The sequence below is a fragment of the Ochotona curzoniae genome, unplaced genomic scaffold (assembly GCF_017591425.1).
Source record: "Ochotona curzoniae isolate NIBS_2020 unplaced genomic scaffold, NIBS_Ocur_1.0 scaffold_3171, whole genome shotgun sequence".
Taxonomy (NCBI): domain Eukaryota; kingdom Metazoa; phylum Chordata; class Mammalia; order Lagomorpha; family Ochotonidae; genus Ochotona; species Ochotona curzoniae.
Window position 1 is genome coordinate 4,014,135 of NW_024467104.1, and position 25,566 is coordinate 4,039,700.

General features: G+C 39.7%; 1 protein-coding gene across 2 annotated transcripts; it reads left to right on the forward strand.

Annotated features, from left to right (window-relative positions):
- Window positions 1–560: 560 nt before the first annotated feature.
- Window positions 561–19,173, forward strand: LOC121172362 (high affinity immunoglobulin epsilon receptor subunit beta-like). Of its 2 annotated transcripts, none has more exons than XM_041004224.1 (7): window positions 561–834; window positions 1,879–1,967; window positions 6,414–6,557; window positions 10,268–10,324; window positions 14,148–14,267; window positions 16,502–16,610; window positions 18,942–19,173. In XM_041004224.1, exons 2-6 carry the CDS (start codon window positions 1,893–1,895, stop codon window positions 16,601–16,603), a joined length of 498 nt encoding a protein of 165 aa, XP_040860158.1. In that variant the 5' UTR covers window positions 561–834; window positions 1,879–1,892; the 3' UTR covers window positions 16,604–16,610; window positions 18,942–19,173. The 2 variants fall into 2 exon arrangements, with proteins under 2 accessions (XP_040860158.1, XP_040860159.1); XM_041004225.1 differs by lacking the exon at window positions 561–834 and adding an exon at window positions 1,227–1,449 and having other exon boundaries at window positions 18,942–19,167.
- The last annotated feature ends 6,393 nt before the right edge of the window (window positions 19,174–25,566 follow it).

The following is a 25,566-nucleotide window of genomic DNA, read 5'->3' on the forward strand; positions in this document are numbered from 1 at the left end:
CCAGTGTCCTATTTTTAATATATTATTTTTAGAATGGCATACTTTCGTTTCACATTACATTTTTAGACATACTTTCAGTACTATCCAGCCACATCACCTCTATTTTGACCAAAAAAAAAAAAAGGTCCTGAAATCATTTTTGTTCCTTATATTCAATTAGCATATACCTGGGCATCCAGTCTTGTTTTAGGCTCTGTATGCAAGACCTCTACTTTTACAGGACTAGATGAAGACATAAATGATGTGTAAGTTTTAAACAATTATTGGAAAGAAGTTTGGGAAATAAACACTAGGAAATAAGCAGGTGATACCAGGAGCCTAAGAGGCAGTGTAGACAGTTGCCTCTGTTGTAGCAAGGAGACATTTAGGTTGAAATTGACAAAAAAATGAGGAGGAGCGCTTTTGTTTGACACAGAAGCAGCCATCTGGAAAATCAGCTCCACATCCCCACGCACCCCTGACCTAGCAGGCTCAGCGAAGTTCCGAGGCCCCCACCGCGCCAGGATCCTCGTGCGTTTCCTCGTGGGGCGCCCTTTGCCGTCCGCGCTGTTAGCCACAACCGCGTTGGAACCCTGAAGGGGGAATGAGGGGCACCATCAAGGAAGCGGTGTCCACCAGCAAATTGTTGCCCTCCCGGGGTCACAGGAACTGGAGCTAAGATCGCCACCTACAGACACAGCCTTCTGATCCCGTGATCAAGTCAGTGTAGTCATCCATGGCCCTGGGCCCTTTGAGTTTCAATCCTCTGTGGGCTCCTCAATCACTTTTGTTTGTGGTGCCATGAAAAGAAGCTCTGCACGAGTCAACATTATGGACTAGGTCATCTAGTAACTGGTAAGATTTGAACTCAAGTTTGATTCTTTCCATTCTATTATTTCCTCAGTTTCGGGGTGAGTAGGCTATTTCAAGGGTCACTTGAAGCCTTATGGGTTCAGATGGAAAATTTGTAAACAAGATCAGAACTTCAAATATAGTTATAAGGTAAGAAACTGAAAAAGAAGAGCCATCACATATTGGAGAATTGGAGAATAGATCATCAAAGCCCCGTGAGAAAAATTAAGTAAATGTAGTTTAAACAAGAATTTGTTGAAGAGACAGAAATTACCCCTTACTAGTTTTAGCAACACTGATGCATACTTACTGTAACAAACAGGTATATTTACGTAATGTAAATTCAAGATGTGAGCAAGAAATCTAGAAGAACCTTTACATAGAAAATTATCTAGGAATCCTCCTTCTGTTCTCAAGCTCAAAAGATTCTTTCTCTGCTGCTCTGTCAGAACAGGCAAATGTCACAGCCCCAACATTTCCATATATCCCCAGAGACAAGTCAAAAAGTCTTGGAAAGAGAATACCATGACCCTAGCATGAGTTAGATGTTCACATCTGTTGCAGTCATCAGAGATCAAGAAATAATTCTCCAGAAAAAGAAGTGTACAAGATTGATATGTAATTATACAAAAGGAAAAGTGGTCACAGTTTTGATCAAAGCTATCGATGCTTTGTCATTTTCTTGCCTATTAAACATCCTTCCTGTTTTGTTGGTCCCTAACTTATGAAACCCATCATTACAAAGAAATACACACAGAACTTTGTTTTCCAGCCATCTATTAAGCTAGTGTAGGTAGGTGACATGATTTCTTCCAGTAAGAATCCCTGAACCAGACTTTCATTTGGAAGAAAACCATAATGAGGAAGAGAATAAACTATGACCCTTTTTTCTCTGATTTTGTGAATGTGGGGATATGGGTAATTTTTAGAGGGGCTGGTGGAATTGGGGCAGCCACTACATTCTAATTGAAGCATAGCAACCAGCATTATTTACTTCTATGTTTTCCTATACAAATGAAAAACATTCATTGTCTTATTTTTCTACAGTATTTTAGTGAGACATGCCCCAAGATTCAATCCAAGGCCTAGCCCCAACATCCGGCATGGAGCTACGAGAGGAAACAAGAATGTTGGGGGTAAGAACTAAATATTACTTGAGTGAATAATGGCTACCTTGTTATAAGGGAAGACTCTAACTACCTCTATTATGAACTCCTCGAATGCAGGAGAGTCAACAAAATGTCCTGAAATGGTCACATGGCATCTGTGGTTCACACACACACACACACACACACACACACACACACACACACAGAGTATATCATAAATCAAAAATCATGCAACTGGCACCATCACAGCCTACTCATAACCTCAGAAAATATCCCCTGAGTCTGGAAATTAACAGAAAAAAAATCTCTTTCACATCAAGAAATGATTTCAATCTAAGCTGATAATGACATGATCCTAAATGAGAGTGTCAGATTATGGAGGCCACATTCAGAAGCTACAGACCATAGAGCTGGGTGGACAGTGACCAAGAAAGGACAATGCTTTCCACACCACTATTTTATCAGCCAATCCACTAGTATGGCATGTGTCCACTTATTTTGTTGCATTATCCACCCATTGTGTTGGATGCTGCTGTGAGATTATTGGGAGTCACACCAGCAAGATCAAATTTCAAGAAAAATTTTCAACATTTCAGATATATTATTCCCCATATTTAGTTGAGATCTACATAATCCTCTGCCACAATTGTAATAAGAGATTTATATCAATCAAGCAAAGAGCCCAGGATTTCCTCTCTTCATTCCCAATGTTACAATGCTGAAGATCTGAATTCTTAAGCTCTTTATCCACCTATGTGTCCTGGTAATTTGCGAGGAATAGTGGAAGTGATACCTGAAGGCAAATAAATCATTACTCTCTTTATAGTGATATCTTACATCATGCAAATTGGCATCCGATTTGGGAATTATCCAATAAATATCCTGACAAGATAGAGTAGATTCACTGCTCTGTAATTCTAACATTAATTAACACTAAACTGGATAAGTATCATCATCGTTGTAGAACTGTGTTCCTGAACTACATTTAATTTATTCTCTTTGAATTAATATTATATGAAAATTGATGAGAAAAAGTCCTTACATAGAGAGTGGAGGGAGGAAGAAGGTGATTTTGGAAAGTAAAGACAAAGAAAAAGCCCTGAGGAATGTGAAACTCAAAGAATGACATATAATGACGTAAGATTCCTGGGTTTTCTTTTTATTGCTTTTTTCTCAAACTTAGTACTCAAGAAGCTAGCAATCCCAAAACTTTATCAAGAAAAAGAGCCCCCAAGGAAAGCTCATTGTAACCAGTAAGACCTAGGAAAAGGGCATCCTAGAAATGCATAAACCATCTGGATAGTAGCTGTCATACCCTGGACAAATAGAAAGGAATACTATTGCCCCTCTCCACCTCCACAATCAAAGTACATCCAGAATCCTAGATCTCTACTTGGCTGTCCCAAGGTATCCCTTCCCTTCCCCAAGGATCTTGAATGTCCATCCCCACTCAGGCATATACTGTCACCACTCTCCTCTATATGTCAGCTGCAGGCAGATAAGGAATGTAATTTTCCACTACCACCTAGGCATAGCAAAGCTATGCCTCCATGCCCTTTCAGCACTGAATTAGAAAATATTCAAACAAATGGCATTTTTAAATAATATCATTTTACATTTATGGGAAAAATTCATAAAGTGTGCAGTGAGTGCATCTATACTGTTGTGCTATGATCTCCACCATCCATTCCCAGGATGTCTACCTTCTTGTAAAACAAACCCTTACCTAGTCAACAATAACCCCTCACATTGTCACCCCATAGCCCTTAGAAACCAACATCTTAATCATAAGCAGTGAACTGGATTGGAAATGGAGCAGTACAGATAGAAGTAGTCCCCATGTTGTGCCAGTGCTGCTGGCAGAGAATTAGCTTATCAGGCTAGCCCCAGATAAATTTTCACATGCTTATTTCATTTTCTTCGGATAAATTCCCAGGAGTGGAATGGCTGGGCCATAAGGTAGATAGATCTATTTTCAGATTTCTAAGAACTCTCCATACTGTTATCCGTAATGGTGAACAGGTTTACATTCCCATCAAAGGTGCACTAGGGTGGATACCATTTTCCCTATCCCTCACCAGCATTTGCTATATTTTTTATTTTTGGAGGATAACCATTCTAACTGGAATCGGGTGAAATCTCATTGCGGTTTTTATTTGCATTTTCCTAATGACTAGTGATGCTAAGCATCTTTTCAGGTGTATGCCATTTGTATTTTATCCTTTGAAAAATGATTGCTTCTTTTGTTGTTACTGATTTTTCTTGAGCTCTTTATAGGTCCTGGATATTAATCCGTTCTCATATAGACAGCATCATGAGAGAATGTGAAGGCAAAAAAAAAAATCTCCAAATAAAAAATACAACCAAAATGTGAAACACAAAATAGGATTTCTTGCAAAAAAAAAAAAAATGGCAGGACCAAGCATTACTTACCAATAGTAACCTTGAATGTACAGTACAGGAAACACAGAAGAATCAATGGAGCCAAAGGTAGAAGAAATAAAATTGTCCAATTTGGACAACAAAAGTAAAGTAACAGACCTCCAGGGATATGTGAGACCATAATATATCTAGCATGTATAAAATTGGAATCCTGGAAAGAAAAAAACAAAAAGTCAATTCATCACTCAGTATGTTTCAGATTATTAAAAGAACGCTTCAAAAGTTAGCTACAGGACCTGAAACTTCCCTAGATAGTCTCCCAACGATCACCACTTTGAAGTTTTAAAGTCACGATCAGGAAAACAAACAACAATGCGGGAAGAGAGAAAAAGCTAGGGGCACCAATGGCTGCCAGCTGTACCGATGATGAGATTCCCAGGTGGCTCCCAAATGCTTTGGTTGTGGGCAACTAAGGCACTTCAAAAAAGAATCCCCTCATATGAAGGAAAGGCCTCCACAGCCTTGTCCTATCTGTGAAGGAGATCACTGACAAACACACTGTCCCTGAAGGTTAGGGACCCTTGGTCCAGATCCCTTCCCAAAAATGGGTGCAATGTGCTGAAGGGCCCTAGTACTCCCCTAGCTCAGCCCCATCCTGGACTTCCATTGACATCTAGGAATCCAAAGTAATCTTAGTGGTAAAAGGAGGGAGATAGACTTCCTCCAAGACGTTGGAGCCACATATTCAGGCCTTTCCTCAAGTCTGGGCCTTTTCTCCTCTGGACAACCATGAGAGGTATGTTGATTAGGTGCTTCTCTTGGCCTTTTCATTGTATCTGTAGGAATGTGCTTTTCGCTCATGACTGTGTAATCACATGTTAGAGCCCAATTCCTCTGTGGAGGGAAGCATGGCTTAAATAGGAGCCATCATCATTATAGCCCCAGGACAGACTCTGTGCCTTCCTTGGTTGAGACAGAAATCAATCCACAGACATAGTTAACCCAGGGCAAGAATGATCTACAGCTGCCATACTAGGCTACATTTCTTTCAATAGTCCTTGTATAGAAACCTAAAATACACCCATCTTCAGGCCATTGTTTCTCAATATATGGACAAATGTTTTTTATCCCTACTGAGGAGATATCACAAAGCAGTAAGGCTCTTCTCTACTTCCTAATAGGGCTACAAAACCACAAAGTTTGAGAACCAACTCTGTAGTTAACGGAACAAAGCTGTGAAGGAACTTTTAAACATGGGAATGTATTTGTGATGAAGTAAGTTTAAGAAAGGATTTTGATGCAAAAAAAAAAACAGTTGGATTGAGGAAATGAAGGTATAAGTATGTTGTAGAAGGTTTGTGAAAGTTTCATGTCATGTAAGATGGGGATGGATGAGATTAGAAGAATGAGAGAAGAATTAAAGAAGCAAGCCCTGGAACAAGGAACCCACTGAGCAAGATATGCAATTTAAACCCTAGAATGAAGCATTAATTCTCTTCCTCCTCTAGGTATAAATGTCTAAACGGCAGGGATGAGGGCAGCTTGAGGGCAGCACTAGAGCTCTCAAGCTGAGCAAGGAGAAAGTCGATTAACATCTAAACAACTCTTAAATATGCCTCATGTTGCTTGCCCGTTGGAATGAGAGACACTTTCTCATTTCTAGCGGATTTCCTATTAAATATCACCAGGATCCTGACAGGCTGCTATCCTTGATCATGTTTTCACAAACAGTAGTGGAAATATCCCACAGAAAACAGAGTCAAAGTAAATTGGTTGGCACACCTTGTAGCCAAGACAATTGCATGGCAGCTCCCAAACCCAGGGACGATGAAAGCTCCTTTATTTTGGGAAGACTCCATGCAAGAACCAAAGCATGGTACAGTGTTCTCGCCACTCTAACCATGATATAAGCGCCAGGATTGGACTCCTGTATCTGCAGTGACCCTGAAATATTAAGATCTATTCATTTCCATTGAATGTAGGGAACCCTGAAATACTGTTAACTCTTTCTCCAACTTTGTTTTTCTTGAAGTATGTTTCTGTCAAGGATATCTTAGAATTGCAAATGATTAATGATATTTTTTCTTCCAGGCCATACAAATGATGACTGGTATCAGTCTTCACTGCTTGGGATTGCTCTGGGTGAATTTATTGGTCTCACAATTGATGGTATTTGAAGCATCATTTCTTCCTATAACAACATTACTAGGATACCCCTTTTGGTCAGCTTGTATTGTGAGTATACCATCTACTCTGTTATTCAATAATTAATTATTTATTATATTTAACTATTATTTCTAAGCAAGCATCGTGGCACGGTTGATTAACTAGCTGCTGTGATACCAGTTTCCCAAACTGAAGGGCCGGTTGAGTCGATGCTGTACTTCTTTCAATCAAGCTTTCTGCTAATATGCTTGGGAAGTCTCTAGAAGATGCTACTATAGGTAACACATATGTGGGAGACCAGGTTGGAGTCCATGGTTCCAGGCTTTGGCCTGGCCCAGACTTGGCTGTTGTGAGCATTTAGAGAATGAAACAGAGGCTGGAAAATTTGCATGTGTTCCTTCTTGGTCACTCTTTCAAATAAGTCTTTTTTAGGGAAAAAAAAAAAAAGGAAGAGAAACACTAACAATGCACTGTCCTTATTCTAAAGGAACTCACTGTTACATTTAGTTAAAATGGACTCTACTAATATAAGAAATCTTAGATTCACAATAATCTTTCACCTAAGATTCTATTGTTTTAAAATATTTATTTGTATTGGAAAGGCAGATCAGATTTAGAGAGAAGACAGAAAGAAAGAGCTTCCATCTGCCTGTTTACTCCTCAAATAGCTACTATGGCTGGAATTGAGTCAATCCAAAGCCAGAAGCCAAGAGCTTTTCTGAGTCTCCTAAGTGGATGTAGAGTCTCAAAGCTTTGGGTCATCCTCTACTGCTACGCCAGACTGTAAACAGGGAACTGGTTGGAAAGTGGAGCAGCCAGGACACAAACTGACACCCATATAAGATCCTGGCACTTGCAAAGTGAGAAAGTAGCCATTGAGCCATTGTGCCGGGGCTAAGAGTCTAATTTTCTAAGGACTTTCTTCCATGTTCTACTTAGATACAGGAAACAACGGTGAGATGCGTAAGTAACTTTCTGCAGAAACAGAAAATTGTTGATTATTATTCAATTATCTTCATGGCATAATTTATTACTGAAACAAGACAAAGAAGTCTAACTGTTGATGAAATACTGGGATATGTAGAACATGTAAAGGGGGAAATGAACTTAAATGATTTTGTTCTGTTAGTCCAAGAAAAATCTGAAATTTTCAACATAGATTTCAAAATTAGCCTTTATTGTGTCTGACAGAAAGAATGAAGTTCTAATGTCCTTAAAAGAGGATATAATAAAGGAAAAGGTAGCAAATGTATGCCCTTGTCATTGACAAAAGCCCTAGTGAAGCCATTGCAGTAATGATATATTTGAAACTTGAGCACTTATCCAATGTTTATTACATGTTCACCATATGTTAGGTGCTGTTCTGAGTGCCTGGTACACATCAATGAACAAAACAAAGATCTTAGGCCCTATGGAGCATTTATGCCAACAAAGAGTAATGTATTAGAAGACTATAAACTACATGGGAGAAAAAGATGATTGGAATTTCTTGAGGAGTGATTTCAAGCTACAAGTTTCAGGACATCCTTGTCACATGAGACCATGTTTGTCTTGCAAAACATCAGCCAGGACTGACAAGATTAGAAGTACTAATAGAGAAAATGGAAGTATTACAAATAGTTTATCTTCAAGAGGAATCAAGATTTTCCTTGTGCACATGAACTGGTCTGTTTCCTAAATCCTCTTTTAGAGCCCTTTATAAATTTAGGAAACATTTGAGACAACTTATGATTTAACTATAAAAATGTGTTTAAGTTATTATTGCTTAAAAATTCTTAAATGAATTTTTCATCTGAAGCAGAGCAGCAGGTGGAAATTAGGTACATGTACTCATTTTGTACTTCATGGAAAAGCCTTAACAACATAAAGTCAATAGCTATAGCAGTTTGTTTATAATCATGATTAAAATTGGAAACATTGTTCTGGTAGGAGGTTTTTCTGTTGGTTTTTAGGCTTTTAAGCCTTTTATTTTGGGAGCAGGCTTTTTTTTTTTTTTTTTTGATGAAGAAAGCAACAGAAGAAAGGCCAAGATTCTAAGGAAAAACAGTATTGTTTGGCTGCTGTAGAATAGTTCCTATAAGTACCTGGAAAATGGTAGAAATCATTTCAGAGTTCTAGGAAAGATCTTAAGTAACATACACTGAAGTAGACTTTACAACAGAAAGCACTAAAAATCTGTAATGCCTGTTGTTTGTCTGAATTTTGGACCTGGTTACAAAGCCCTGGTTTCAATCAATTTCGGATTTTTGTAAAGAAAGCATGTAAGACTTACAGGAATATGAGAATTATAGCCTACAAAATGTGTTTCTAGGGAAGAGGAAATAAGGAAAGGAGAGTTAGAGAATCCTAAAGACAGTCAATAAACATTTCTGCTGTTGCCTTAAAGTGCTAGTACGGATGGATGAGTTGAAAGTGTAATTCAGTCTAATAAGTCCATAGAGAAAACTCAAATATTGCCTCTGGAAGACACAGGAAGAAGAACAGATTAACAAATGGAGTCATAGTCACCATGTCTGATCACTATGTCCTCACGACAGTAGCAATTTTTGCTTCCCCTTCTGGCCTCCCAACTACCACCCAAGGTTTTACTCTGTCCAGTTTTAATCAGGAGCTGTACACTATTTTGGAAAATGTAGTTAAAGTCTTAGCTAAGGTGGAAGTGACAGATTTAACGCAAATAATGCACATGCGTAACTGCTACAACACACTAGAGTAACAGAATGCTGTAGACAATATGAACAGCTGCTGTACCAGTCAAAAAGCAAAGTAAGACGGCAGCAGAGAAAGCAAAGTGAAAGGAACGCAAACCCTCTGGCTCCAAAACGTTACTTAGCATTGACATGTCACTGTGTCCACTCTTCTGAGAAAAGAATACTGCACCACTGGGAAGCAGGCATGTAGCCTAGAAGGGAATATGCCAGCACCTCATAGGAGAGCACTGCTCTCAGTACCTGGCTCCACATCCTGCTAATGCAGATCCTGGAGACAATGGGAGTAGCTAAAGTAACTGGGTTCTTGTCACCCACAAGGGAGACCTGGATTACATTTTTCCAGTGCCCGTTTCTTCCCAGGTCCTATCCTCATCATTGTGGGCCTCTGGGGAAGATACAATCTCCCTCTCCATGCTTCCCTATCTTTTTGCCTCTCTCCCTTGCTCCCTTTTCATACCCTCCCCTGATCTCACATAAATAAATGTATTTTTTAAAGCTAAGCCGATGAGAAAAAAATTAATTTCTGATATGCTTCAACTTCCATCTTTCTACTAGGGGTCAGAAAATGATGAAACTTCTTAAAATTAATTGCTCATGGAAGATATATCTTGTGATCCTTACATCTAAATGAGTGAGCTGAAGCTTGAACATTTTCTCAATAATATTTTCCCATAAATAAGATATTTTAATGTATGAAAACTATTTGAACATTAAATCATCGACTATATCATCTTGTAGTTTACCCTATGGGCTCAAAAAATTATGGTCAACAAAAACTAGGTGAATTTTCTATCCAAGCTCATTCTTCCACAAAGTAACTTCAAGATGTTCCAAAAACTCCATTCCCAGCAGATGGCATGCATTAGTGGCCAAAGGTTTCATGGATGGATTTCTTCCATCTCTATAAAGCTTGCAAGTTCCCTGGTTGTTATTCCCAACAATCTCAGTAAAGAAATAAGATGGTATTTTTTTTTTACATTTCAGTATTTCAGAACTCTCTTATTATTAATGTGTTTGTACTGAAAAAGTATGACTCAATGCTAATGAAAGTGTTCTCTGTTTTTTTAGTTTAGTGTTTCAGGATTCTTTGCAGTGTTAGCAGAGAGGACTGGTTCAAGAATAGTGGTAAGTCAGAATGCTTATAGCTGCCCTAGAACTGGATTTGCTGAATAAAAGTAAGAAGGCAGCATTGTGGTTTGTGTCACCAGAAATATATCCCAAAATTTTAAAGGATGGACTTTAAAAATACAAGGAACATAAGTTGCTATTTCACCTTCTCATCCCCCTTAAAAGGCTATACCACCACGACTGAACTTTCATGTTTCATTAATAAAAATAATTCAAATAGAAGCCACTTCCACCTATGGCATTGGCATCCTTAGGGGCTCCAGTTCCAATCCAGCCCCCAAGGGAGGATAGCCCTAGTCCTCCACGCAGGAGACCAGGAAGAAGCTCCTGGTTCCAACTATGGATCAGCCTGGGTCTGGCCTTTGCAGCCCCCTGAAGAGTGAGCCACCGGATGGCAGATCTCGTTCTGTCTCTCCACTGCCTCTGTAACTACCTTCCAAATAAAGAAATAATAATAATAAATATTTTTTAAAAGATAGGAGACTTTAAAATTAAAAATAACAATTCTAATGTATAAGGTTGATCAAGAAGTTATATTTTGATTAATAAATTCTACAATTAAAATGGCAGATTTGACACGCAGATGTGACTTTTTTGAAATGACCAAATGCCCTTTTTGCCACTTCACTTCTAAGGAACTTTTAATTGTGTGATAGACGTTGCATGTGAGGTGTTAACAGAGTTTAGATTATTCTGATTTACTTTAATGCAAGGAGACAAACTTCTGAAATGACAGAGTAAGGGATTCTGTTAACTCATGAACAGAAAACTGGAGAGCATACTAGCAAAACAACTAATAGTAATTTCCAGGACACCAAAATGCATAAAATACACAGAAAAATATGACTAAAGCCTCAGAAAAATGCAAGAGTTCAGAGATGTTTTCATTAGAGGCTCTCCAGCTACTCAACACGAGTTCCATGAAAAGCCTGAAATATGTATGACAGTCAACTCAGAGGACTTACATCAGTTTTGTAAAAGACTTTTAAAATTTTTATTTGAAAGAATTACAGAGAGGGAGAAACAGAGATATGCATATTCCATTCTCTGGCCACAGTGGCCAGAACTAAGGAGCCAGAAGCTGCATGCGGTTCTCCCACATGGGCCCGAGTACTTTGTCCACCCTCTGCTGCTTTTCCCAGATCATCAGGAGGGGGCAGCTGGAGCACAGATGTCCATATGGCAACTTTATCTGCTATACCATGACGTGGGCCCCCCTTTTCTTCCATTTTTAAAGATTGATTTGTTTATTTGAAAATCAAAGTTACGGAGAGAGAGGAAGAATAAAACAGGTAGGATTGAGATCACTTGATGCTCTGTTAAAAGCAACATCTTCTCTCTCTTTTTTTTTTTTTTTTTGGTAATTATTTTATTTGATGATCTTTACATAGTTGGCCATGGCACAGAGGGTCACGGGCTACAGGAAAGTGGGTAAGACTATTGTTTCCAAATTATTACTTTTTTCTGTATTTGAGGTAAGGGAGGAGATAAAGGGAGAAGCCCCACCCAACCTTCCACCTATCCCAGGTCCCCTATATAAGGCATAAAAGCAACATCCTCTGAGCACAGCTCACTACTTTGTGAACTGAAAGCTCTCTGATTCTAAGATATGTAACTATTGCTTTGACACAATTTCAATTTTTTAAAAAAGCCACAGAACTAGGTGGCTTATACACTATCAATCTGGCAATAGAATGGCTGCAGGAGCTATGGATTCAGGGAAGACCAAACCGGAAATTTCAAAGGAATTTAACTAGACAATCATAAAAAGCTTCGAAGAGTTCTGAAATGTTCTTGGAGATCTAAAATTATTCAAAGTAAAGAAAATGTGACATATATATGCACATATATGTACGTATAATGGAATAATATTAAAGTGTACAAAAGTATGTGACCATGACATTTTCAACAACATGGATGGACCAAAGATATTCATGTTAAGTGAAACAGTCCCTAACAGGAAGACTGTTACTGCATATTCTCCTTCATGTGAAAATTAAAAAAAAAAAAAAACATTGATCAGATCTTCGTCTTAGACTCATGGTTGTTAGAGAGGCGTGAGACAAGAGAACATAGAAAGATGCTGAATAACGGGTATCAAAATAATTATATATATTGGGGCACACTTAAATAAGAGACTGATGGAATTATGACTCCATAAGGAGGACTATACTATTGTAGCAACATGGGGAAAATCTGTTGGGGGTGAGAATTTGAGGGGGAATCCCAGTCTACACGAAATTGTACCACAAAATTCAAATATTCAAAATAAATTTTTAAAAATAATAATTATATAGAATAACAGGTGCTAATGTTCAATAGCACAGGTAGGCAACCATTTTTCATAAAAATGTATTTATACGGTATAAAAATTGGAAGAGAGAAGCTGATGGGTTACAAACATAAAGATAATAAAACGCTAATTGTATGAATTTATGGGTTTACATTGTATACATGTGCGTAGAGATAGTGTACTGTTCCCCATAAAAATGTTCAGTTCCGCAAGTCTAGATCATCTTAAAAAGAAAGAGCTTAACATACGTAAAAGGCTACCCTATGCAAATCTTGAGAAATACGAAGAACACACTCAATCACTTCTGGCTGACTTTGAGACTCTAAGTAAACAAGAAATTAAAACTCAAGTTTGAAGGCATGTATTCTCACAGATTCCTTCCTGACTTTAAAACTTACTACAGTGCTGCAGTATTCAAAGCAGGGTGCTATTAGCTTAATATCAGAAACATAAGCCTTTAGAACAAAAAATAAGCCCTTAATATTCAATTAAATGATTTCAGAGGGAACATGAAACCCATTTAATGGTTTTTGGCATAATCATTTGTCCAAATAACTGAAAATTCACCAAATACTTTATTTTAAACATAGAATTACAATACTATAATTTATTACATAAAAATGTTGCATATTGATGTTATAAAAAGAATTAATTAGTATTTGTTTCATTTGTTTTGCTTTCACTAAGGGGTATTTGTTCCAACAGAATAAATCAATTAATATTAGTGTACAACATGTAGTAGTGTTTTAGGTGAATGTATACTTTTTTATAAAATTGATTTTAGAATCCAGTTAGTTTAAGATAACTCAGATTTTTAAAAATGTGTTAATACAAAATCAAACAAGGAATAACTACCAGAAGAATCTCCTCAGTAACAATCATCCCATGACTTATCACTGATCAAATAAATATGGACAAAGTTCAATTCTACAACGTTATACAAATATGTATTATCTAGAGTAGATAGTATAGTAAGTGTGTGGTATGAAAGCAGAGTCAGCACCTCCTGCTAGACAGTTCTCCACCATTTTCAAAATAAAATCTTAAAGTCTGGCTAGATAGCATAAGTCTTTACAAGAAGATTCCCCACCACTCATGCACCTGCTCCAAAATGAACCATACCAGTAAATTGGACTTATTTTTCTGATAATCTGAAACTTTGCAATATTGTGGATTTTCCTATATTGCCAGCACTTTTCACAGTCTATTCATGTTTAATCTGTATTCATCTGTCTTCTTCCATAGTCCGAGACTTTCTTAAGGTTATTTTTCTCTGCCTCTTTAGCTGCTAAAATAGACCATGCTCTCCATAAGACAGAATAGGCAGTCTGTGAAGAAATAAGGACATTCATGCTAGAATTAGTGTCTCCAAAATTTTTGTTTTTTTTAACAACCTGAAAAATCTGTAGTTCAGTCTCGTGAATTGTGTTAATATTCTAGGAAGATCAGAATTTGTGTGATTGTTCTATGTGAATGTAGCTACTAGTGAGGCATTCATCCATAACCAAATGCCTTTTATTGTTACAGTTGACTTACGCAATAGCAACGCACATCATCAGTGCTATTGTTGCATCTATCGGTGTGCTGATAATTGTATTCGAGCTTTTTTTGGTTAGTTTTGGTGTAAGAAGACATCTTTGGGTACATGTAAGTATCATGTGTCTGTGATAATTTCTTCATAATTTTAAAATTATGTATTAAATTCTTTGGAGAGTGATCAAGGTATTTAAGTATCATGCAAGTCATACAAATGACCCTCCTCGTTAACTTACCCTTTGAAATGTTCACCTATTACAAATGTGATTCAAGACACAAGTTATGTTCTAAACCTAGGACTCCCCAAAACCTCAAGTAACTAAAGAGTAAGTATTATAAGCATTGATACTTTGTGTCCTTTGTGTCAGAAAACACTGTATTTAATCCTGGACCTACCTTAAAAAATTAAGCAAGGCTTGGGAAACTTTTGTATCTCCGTGATTTATATTAAATATCAGTCGTGATATTTAATATTTATATTAAATATCAGTCCATCAGGATGGACAAAATAAAGTTGAACTCTGTATGGGTTTGTACTTTGTAATGCCTACATACTTTGTTTTCTATGTGTATATAGTATACTATGTGTAACACAGAGTTCTGCACTGCCTAATTTGTATTTCAGTCTGTCAACAGATCTGCCTAAGCAGACAGATGCATGTCCACGCATGTGCTTCTGTATCAGTTTCTGCTCAGGTGGTTCTTGGATATAGACACACTTAACTGTATGTGCACATACCTATATAGAGCTACTGCCATGGAAATACGGTGCTAGGAGTGCTAGGAAGTGGCAGTTGGTGTTAGGCAGATTGGTATGGCAATTAAAACCACCAGGGCCACTGGATTCCTATCATTCCACTATTTTACCTGCCCAGCACTTGACAGAGATCAAAACCTATAAACCAACTTCTCTGAATTAAATCTCCTTGGAACTTGCCTGTTTTTTAAGTGCCTGGCCAAAACCAAAAAGCTGTTTAATTCAGAACCCATACATTTTAGTCACTTAGCTAGTCCCAAAGCAGATTGCGTTTGTGCAGGATTATTCTTATTTCTTTGTAGCTTCAATACTGATTTTTATGGTGAGTGGCACTACAAACTTCCTCAGGGAATTATATCCATGATTGAATAAAGAAGCAGGTTTACAAATGTTAAGTAACTTGTTTGGGAATCACAGAGTGATTCACTGGCATAGAACTTCCTCTCATGAGGATTATCTACATTGCACATGATTCTACCACACAAAATTAAAACATAACAGAAATCCAGCCAGTGGTACAGCTAAGGACCATTTTAGTGCTTTAAGGAATGCTAAAATTTTGTGACTGATAGATATCTTAAAATGGCATAACAAATAAACTATATAAAACAAACATCATAATATCACTGAAGATCCTATTTTCATGATAGTTACAACTAATTTTGTTGGACAATCATGTAATTATGGTATTAACTATTCATTTGTCCAGTGCATCCCTAAAGCTGCCAATGCTCATATGAGCAAGAAACTGAGGGGATCCTCTTGATGCCCTTTACAGGTTGATTTCAAGGCCTTTAAGCAACAGAGGTTCAATACCATCCACAAACCCTTGGATGATAGACTCCTAGAGCATCTTAGCAGTCCATTAGCATGCCCATACTTTCTGTTGCCACAGTTGCCATTAAAAGGTGTTGTTACTGGATATTGATCCGAACAGCCCATGGTGGCCTTGTCACAGAAACACTTCAGGTACTGAAGAGGGAAGGCTTCCATTATTGCCTAATTCTGTATTTTTGTTTCCAGTCCAACTATCTTATGAGGCTAGGAGTGAACGTTGGCTTAGAGTCAAGAGTCACAATATCAGAAACCAAGAGTCATGCCTTGGATACCGACACCCTGGTGTCAAACTCAGAGTACAGATTCAAACTTTGTTTGCCTTCATTGTTAAGTTCTCCTTAGAGTCCTTTCCTAATAACAAGGCAAATTTTATGTACTTACCTTAAAAATAAGTTCTATCATTCTGAAATGCATCAGTATCTCAATTCTACCTTCTCTTAGGGATTCATAGTTCTCAGTAAACATTTGATGATCTTATCCACAGTGCCCCCACAAAAAGGGAAGCAATACACAATAAGTTGTTCTCATTCTAGTTATCTACTTGAAATTTTTCAGTTACCACCTTCAAGATTATCAGTTATTAACATTATGATCAAGGAAAATATTTTAAAATATTCAATTGTTGAGAGTAGAGGGTGTAGGGAGTAGTTTTTCTACTCTACTTTTCTTTGTTCTATGTTTTTATGATGTTTTTGTTAAAGTCCTGAGCTCTAGATATTTGTAAGTAACGTGCATTTATTTTTGGATGCAGACATGTGGTAAACTCCTTTCAGAGTATTTGTTGTTATTCACACTCTTGGAGTTACTGGTGTCAATTAAAGTGACACGCTGGACAAGAAGTGCAAGAAGATAAAAATGCAGTGAGTATTGCACATCTCCTTTGGAGAATTAGAAGCTAGTCATTTCCAACATGAAACCTATTTGATAAGAGTTTACACATAAATAGTGTCATCTCTAAAGTGTGACTGTAAGTAATTGGAAACACTGCACTTACTGTCATTACATGGCATGGTTCTCTCGTCAACTGATGATAATTTCTAACTCAGGTCTGTTTCATTCAGCAGACAATGTCTTGAAAACAAAAATTTCTGTTGGGGTTATTACCAGGTATAAGGATATGGAATCATCATTGAGTCTCAAAACTTGGGAGGACAGATTTTAAGATGTCAACTTGTAGAACTTTAGTGCCTTCAGAAATCAAGATTTTGGCACAACTGGGTAGTTGGGAAAGATGTCACAAACCTTCCACAATAAACTCATTTTCTGCTTCAATCACAACCACTGCTTAATCTCTAATGGACAGATCCAGCTTCAGAATTCTTGGTCCTCCTTTTCTTCATATCACACATACAGCACAAGAGCCTGATGTTGCAACACAATATTCATTTCCTGTAACAATGTAGCGCTATCTAGTTTCTCAACCCTACTTCCTGTTACTCATCACCACAGTCTGCATCCCACCCTCATCAATTTATTTACCCTTCCATAAATATAGCTTGGTTTATTCCCCATCTTAATTTGCAAGCAGCTTTCCTTTAATAAATTCTATTTTTAATTAATCTGATCATATTAATTAGGAAGATAAAATTATCCTGATTTTCCACTTTCTCTTATCAATGAGAGGCTGCATCTTTGTTTACTCTGCCAAATTTCTTACCTTTTAAAACATGGGAATTAGATGTCATTCCAAAGGACTTGTGATATAGAAAATCTATTACAGATACTAAATGATAACTAACCATCTTCCAATAAAGTTTGGAAAGTAGTAAAATAGAAAGCTAATATTGCTTTTTGAAATGTTCAACCTATAACCAATTATACATATATTTTATCTATATATGTCATTCTGGTTAAAGGCAAAGAAAAACATTCCACACATTCATGCTTGTGAGTCTCATTCCCTTTATAAAGATGTATTTACTTATTTGAAAGGCAGAGAGTAACAGAGGAGTGAAGGGGGACACATAGAAAGATCTTCCATCCTCTGGTTCACTCCCCAAACGAATATAGCAATCAGAACTGGGAGGAATCTGGAGCTTACTCCTGTTCTTTCATGTAGATGCAGGGACACAGCACTTGAGGAATCCTCTGCTGGTTTCTGAAACATATCAGCAAGGAGCTGGCCAGGAAGAGGAGATGCACTATAGCACTCCCCCAAGGTCCTATTCTTAATTCACCTCTGAATACTGTGAAGACAAAGAACACAGGCCCAACACACAAGAACAGTTTTCTTACTTAGACCAGATAAAATTAACATGGATATGGGGCAGGCAAAATTGCAACAGTTAAGCCTCCAGCTGAAATACTCACATCTCATTCTGGAGTATTCAGGTTTGAGTCCTGCTTAAACTTCCAACTCAAGCTTCCTGCTAATGTACACCCTAGAAGGAGCAGATGACGGTCTCCAATACTTGACTCCTTGAAATCTACTAGAGAGACCTAGATGGAGGACCAGACACCTGACTTTGACCTGGCCCAGACCCAGCCTCTGGATATATCTGGGAAGTAAGCCAGCAGCTCTCTTTCTCTAAGCTAAAGAAATCTTTTTAAAAGCTGTTAGATATGCAACACTATACTTCATAGTAATGCAGTTTAGCTTGAGTAGAAAACTAACTCTATATGATCAACCTGTACCTTAGAGACTATTAATTCATATAGTGCTGTGTTTGTCTTTCAACATACAGAAACAAAAATGGAAGGAGGGAAGGAAGGAAGGAAGGAAGGAAGGAAGGAAGGAAGGAAGGAAGGAAGGAAGGAAGGAAAGAAGGAAGGAAGGAAGGAAGAGAGGGAGGGAGGATGGGAGGATGGGAGGGAGGGAGGATGGGAGGATGGGAGAGAGGGAGGGAGGGAGGAAGGGAAAGAGGAAGGAAAGAAGGAGGGAGGAAGGGAAAGAGGAAGGAAGGAAAGGAAGAAGGGAGGGAGAGAGGAAGGAAAGAAGGAAGGAAGGAAGGAAGGAAAGAAGGAAGGAAGGAAGGAAGGAAGGAAGGAAGGAAGGAAGGAAGGAAGGAAGGAAGGAAGGAAGGAAGGAAGGAAAAGGATAAGAGGAGAGGGAGAGAAGGAGGGAGAAGTGGAAAGAAGGGAGAAATAAGGATGGAAGGGGGAAGGGAGAGAAGGAAAAGGAAGCTAAAACTTACAAAAGCACATAGTTTGATTTTAAAATGACAGGAATATTCCTGTATAATTCTTTCCAGAATGCTGTCCGAAATCTTAACGGTTCTTCATTTTAGAACATGCTAGTTATCAATTTGCTGACATCCAACTTACCTCAGGCTCATGGCAGATGGAAATCCTTTTCCTACACATATTCAAGAACCATCATTATCTCTGTCAAGGAGGAAAGTTAAATGGCAAATGAAGAACTTCATTCTGTTCAAGATGCTTCATGGAAGTCCTATCTAATTGAGTCCATCTCAGTATTTCTTTTCCCCCATTTAATTAATAAAAATGAAGCTATGCGAATATGTTTTTTCTATATGGGGATCCTATCGTTAAGTTTATGTCAGAGTGAAGATGGTCAACCTGAGTCCAGAGACACTTTTGTGCAAGAGAAAACCTGTGAATCAGTTCCATGTTTCTACAGGAGAATCTAGATCTGATATTGACACGGTGATGTGGTCAACATGATTTCAAGAAGCAATTTCATTGTGAAAAGGAAGAAAATCATAAATCGTAGAGTCCCGTTGCCTGTGAAGAGGTTTTAACTGATAGCTCTAACATTGTTTCTTACAAGATATTATTAAAATATGCACAGGTTACCTGTAATTCAGAAAGTACATGAAAATTAGCCATCTCTTTATGTCATTGAGATTTCATGAATAAATGTCTACTGGATTTTATTTTTTTCTAGGAATTCCAACTTACAAAATGTTCTGAATTTCCACAATTTTAGAATATGGCTCATCATAACTTAATTTTGCAAACATCTCCTTAGAATTGTTTCACTGTGCTGGTAAAGACTTTTTTCTAGTTTTAAGAAATATTCCCTTACTCCATGAACATTACTCCCTTATATAAAACATAAATCTTATTATAGCATTCTGTAATAGGCATGCATTATAATTCAAATAAGTTATGCACACAAACATGTTTTTAAAATTCACCCATGTGCATATCATACATTGATTAATTTACTTATTGTTAAGATCTGCTTATTTTTGTTTAGAAGGCACATTTACAGGGAGAAGAAATGACAATAAGAAGGCCTTCCATCTGCCATCCCAAATGGCTGCAATGGCCAGAGCCAAGCTGATCTGAAGCCCAGGGACCAGGAGTCTCTTCTGGCTCTCCCATGTGGGTGCAGGGGCCCAAGGATTTGGATCATCCTCTGCTGCATTTCCAAGCCATAAGCAAGGAGCTGGGTTGGAAGTGGAGTAGCCAGGTCACAGAGCTGATATGGGATGTAGTAGAGGATTAGCTTGTTGAACCACAGTGTCAGCCCCAATTGGTTTATTTCTAATTGCTGTGGGATGAATCCAGTATATTTACACGTTCACTCTGCTGTTAATTTTATGGTGTAAGGAACTGAGTCTGCGTTCACAGTCAAGCTTATTTTATCTGAAAGAGAGGTCTTCCATTCAGCGGCGCATTGTCCAGATGCCTGCACTGGCCAGGGTTTAACCCAGTCAAAAAAGAACAGGGTTCCCACACTGATCCCAGAGACCCAAGTACCTGGCACGTTCGTTTTCTACTATTCCCCATGATGTACATTAACAGGAAACTGTAACCCACAGCAGAGCCAAAACATGAACCCAGTACCTTGATGCAGAATGTGGATATTTCAAGAGGTACTTTCATATCTGCCTGTCCCTTCATTGTTTTTTTTTTTAAAAAAAATGTCTAATCCTTAGGCCAGTATCACACTGCCTTGATTACTGCAGTGTTGAAGTATGTTAACAAAAAAAAAGGACTTATTTGAAAGGTAGAGTACAGAGATATTCAACCATTTGGCTCACTCCATTGAGTAACCACAATGAGTCCAGGAGCCAGGAGCTTCATCTGGGTCCCCCATATATTTGCAGAATACCAAAGACTGGGACATTCACTGCTGCCTTTCACAGAGAGCTGAATGATCAGAAGTGGATCAATTGGGATTCGAACAGGCATCCGTATGAATGCCCACATCACAGGCAGTGGTTTAACTCATCATATGAAAACACTATCCCCAGTAGTAAGCTTTCAAATCAGGAATAAGAGAATCAAGATGGCAGAATAGGATAAGGACACATTTAAATGGATGGAAAAATATTTAATCAGGATGAAGCAGAGAGGACATATTTCAGGAAATAGGAAATGACAGAACAACAACAGAGGGGCACCTGGAGATTGACAGACACAGGAAAGCAGCGGGCACAGCAGTGTGGTGTTGCAGTGACTGATACTCCAGCACGGCAATCTGAACTCCACCAGCAGCCAGAACTCCACCAGCAAGCAGCAAGGTGGGAAAGGACTTTCACTGGGAGCTTGGGAGGTGAACCCAAACAAAGAACTGACTGTCCTGCTGGTCCATTTGATTTGGCCAGGAGCAGAGACAGAGCAGCAGATCCCAGACAGGCAGTTAAAAGAACAGGGTAGATTTTATAGCACAATCATCCCCCCAGAGCTGAATTGGGCACCATTTTGCATAAGGAGGCAAAGGCAATAGAAAGGACTGACAATACGCCAAGCTGGGAATGAACTCATTTCTGTCTCGGTGAACTGAATCAACATGCATTCTACAGGTTCCACCCGGGGCAGGTCTGGGTAGCCCTCGGATCTGTCGGCCAGCAGAACAAGAACTATAGTGGTGGTACGTCATGCACCATTTTGGCCACTGTGGCAATAGCTTTGGACAACAGTGAACTGCACATGTGCTGAGCTCGCAAGAACTCACTGAGATCCTGAGAACTCGCTGAGGTCCCACAGGAAAATAATACCAACTGTGGCCTCATACTGGTCAAAATTGGTCCGTGTAGTACCCAGACCTAACATCCAACAGGTTCCAACAAGATCAGCGCCACCAACAACCTAATTCTACAGGACACCTGGTGTCTCTCTAATCCAGGGATCTGCTCCAACCAGAAGTGGGAGAAAGGTTGCAGAGGCAACGGTGCAGCCTCAGCATGGTATCACACAAAGTGGAGAGTGGTGAACCAACGCTGGGGTTTGGAGACCACGGTGGAAATCTGACATAAGAACCCAGACCTGGAGGGTTTTAAGATGGCCGACATAGGAGGAAGGCTGTGAGGGAGCGTTCAGCGAGATAGGGATAAAACGCTACAGAAGCAGCAAAGAGGAACAGCAGGGAACCGCAGGGAGAGGTCTGTGAAGCTCCCTGGGACAGTGTGGAGCCAAAAAGATCCACACAACTCGGAAGAACAACGAGAACGGAGCAGGACAAAGGTAGAGAAACCGACATCCCACTCCAGACCTGCAGAGTCACTTTTGAAAACGGCCTGACGGGAGACGCGGCCAGCTCGGAGGCAGGGAGATCGGGTGGATCGTCGCCGGCGGGAAGCCTTTGACAGCGGCGGAGGCAGACTGCAGCAGCCGGACGTTTGGTGAGCGGGGGGGTTGACGTGGCAGCCTCCGCATTCCTCGCCCCCTACTGAGGTTCCAGCCTCTGAGAAGGCGGGGCAGGCAGCCTGAAACGGTTGGATCTGTGCCTTGGGAACTACGCACAGTGGTGTTGGTGGTGAGGGAAGGCGCCTCGGATGTTCCAGCGCTGAGGGGGGCCAGTGCGTCTCGGTGCGCAGAGGCTGCTGGCGAGGATCTGGAGTCCCCCACATCCTGCCTGGTGGAGGATTCTGATCGCTGCCTGCAGCAGCCGCCTCCGCAGCACAGGTGTCAGGTGTCAGGTGTCAGGAGAGCTCCCAGTTTTGGGAAGTGTAGCGCTGTGTGTCCCTGGCACGCAGGTACCACTCCCATAGGGTGAACTGCTCACTCCTAGCCTCCCACTCCGCAGTTCTGAGCGTGGGCGACCCACCAGGAGAGCTCTGAAAACTCCTGCATCACACTGACACGGTGAGAACCTGCCGTGAAGTCATTATAACAGGGCGCCTGGGTCACTCCTCCGCTAAGGGCCTGTGTGGGGGAGCCACACGGGAGCAGGGGCTCTGAACACCCACACACCACGAGTGGTGGATTCACTGCACAAGAGCCACGCCTGGAAAGTGCCTCACCCACAGTCCCGTGTGTGGGAGACGCAACAGGTGGGCCCTGAAAAACCCTGCAGTCCCTGACACGGAGAACGCAGGGAGAAAGCACATAAAACCTTCTAAGCCCTGGGGATTCCCGCACAGGGGGCACACCCAGAGAGCGCCTCCATCCCTCCACGCCCTGGGGTGTCACACCTGTAGAAGAGGTGCCCAGAGTGTGCCTGGAATCCACTGGGCCCCCAAGGTGGTGCTCTACAGCCCCGGGCCCTGAGAACGCACCAACGGTGCCTTGAAAATTACCACGCCCGGCAACACCACGCCTGCAGGCTCCAATCTCTACAGGAAAGCACCTGACAGCCCCTCAACACACGGGTCCATTTGCCCCACCAGAATACACCAACGCAATGGGAAAAACCACCAGAAAGAGTTGTGCTCCAGATGAAAGAGCCAGCACCCCACCAAACAAGGGCCAAAAGCCATTATCAATATCGGCGATGCGAGATGAAGACATGGAAGTGTTACCAACAAAGGAATTGATGAAAATAATGCTAAAATCTCTCAGAGACGTGGACACAAAGCTGGAAGACCTCCAGAACCGCATAATCACCGAAATACAACAAATCAAAACCAAACTGGATGCCCAAGAGAATAAAATTGAAAGCCTCATCAACAGAATAAATGCGGCAGAGGAAAGGATCTCTGAAACAGAAGACACACAAAATGAAGGTGTCCAGCGAATTAAACAGCTGGAGACAAACCTCAGCAAAACTAATAAAATGATGCAAGAGATGAAAGATTACCTTAGAAAACTGAATATTCGGATCATCGGCCTCCCCGAGGGAGTAGAAAGAGAATCTGGGATGCAAGCAGTGCTTGATGAAATTATACAGGAAAACTTCCAAAACACTTGGAACACAAATCCACCCCGCATACAGGACGGACAGAGAACTCCCAACAGACATGATCCAAAGAGATCTTCACCCAGACACACGGTGCTCAAGTTCTACTCCAATGAAGACAAAGAAGGAATCCTGAGACAAGTACGAAGTAGAGAAAAGATCACATACAGGGGAAAACCCATCAGAATCACTGCTGACTTCTCCGAAGAGACCCTACAAGCAAGGAGAGAATGGACAAAGATCTTCCAAGTCCTGAAACAAAACAACTGTCAACCAAAAATAATCTACCCAGCAAAGATCTCATTTGTATATGAGAACGAAATCAGATACTTCAATAGCAAAGAAAAACTAGAAGAATATGTCTACACAAAACCAGCTCTGCAAAGTCTCCTTAGAAATGCGCTAGTCCCGGACAAAAAGGAGGCAAATCACAAACAAAGTTGGCAAATAAGAAGGTCTCCAAACTAAAGGCCACACAAACAAGACAATTACATAGGCAACAACACACACACAACACAATCACATGGCAGGGCAAAATTGCAACCTCTCAATTTTAACTCTCAACACAAATGGTCTAAATTCACCAATCAAAAGACAGAGATTAATAGAATGGATCATCAAACAAGACCCAACCATCTGTTGCCTACAAGAAACGCATCTAACCAGAAAGGATGCAAAGAAACTGAAAGTGAAGGGATGGAAAAAGATATTTCACGCCAATAGACGAGAAAAAAAAGCTGGGGTAGCTATCCTAATTTCAGACGAAATAGATTTCATTCTAACTAACATCAAAAGAGACAGGGAAGGCCATTTTATACTGGTGAAAGGAATGATCCATCAAGAAGCAATCACCATCATTAATGTTTATGCACCGAATCTTAATGCACCTAGTTACGTAAAGCAATTACTTACAGACTTAAGGGAAGACATAGACACCCGCACAATTCTTGTAGGCGATCTCAACACACCTCTAACAACAATGGACCGGTCTACGAAACAAAAACTCAACAAAGAAACAACAGAGCTCACACAAACAATAGAACAACTGGACTTAGTAGACATATATAGAACTTTTTATCCTAAGGCCACAGACTATACATTCTTCTCAGCGGTGCATGGCACCTTCTCCAGAATCGACCACATGATAGGACATAAAGCGAATCTAAACAACTTCCAAAACATTAGTATCATACCATGTACCCTCTCAGACCACCATGGGATGAAACTGGAAATCAACAACTCAAAACTCCCCAGGAAGTATAGGCACTCTTGGAAATTGAACAATATGCTATTAAACGAACAATGGGTCAGAGAAGAAATTAAAGATGAGATCAAAAAATTCATGGAAACCAATGAAAACTCTGATACTACATTCCAAAACTTGTGGGACACCGCCAAAGCAGTGCTACGAGGTAGATTCATCGCAATCGGAGCGCATGTCAAGGCCCAAGAAAGACGCCAAATACAGGAACTAACCACACACCTCCAGGATCTGGAAAAACAGCAGCAGAAGAGTCCCACGCACAATAGGAAACAAGAAATCATCAAAACAAGGGAGGAGATAAACCAAATAGAAATCAAAAAAACTATACATAAAATCAACAAATCAAAAAGTTGGTTTTTTGAGAAAATAAACAAAATAGACACTCCACTGGCCCGATTGACCAAAAAAAAAACAAGAGAAAGTGAGAATCAACAGCATTAAAGATGAAAAAGGCAACATAACAACAGACACTGCAATCATTAAGAAAATAATTAGAAATTACTACAAAGAACTGTACTCC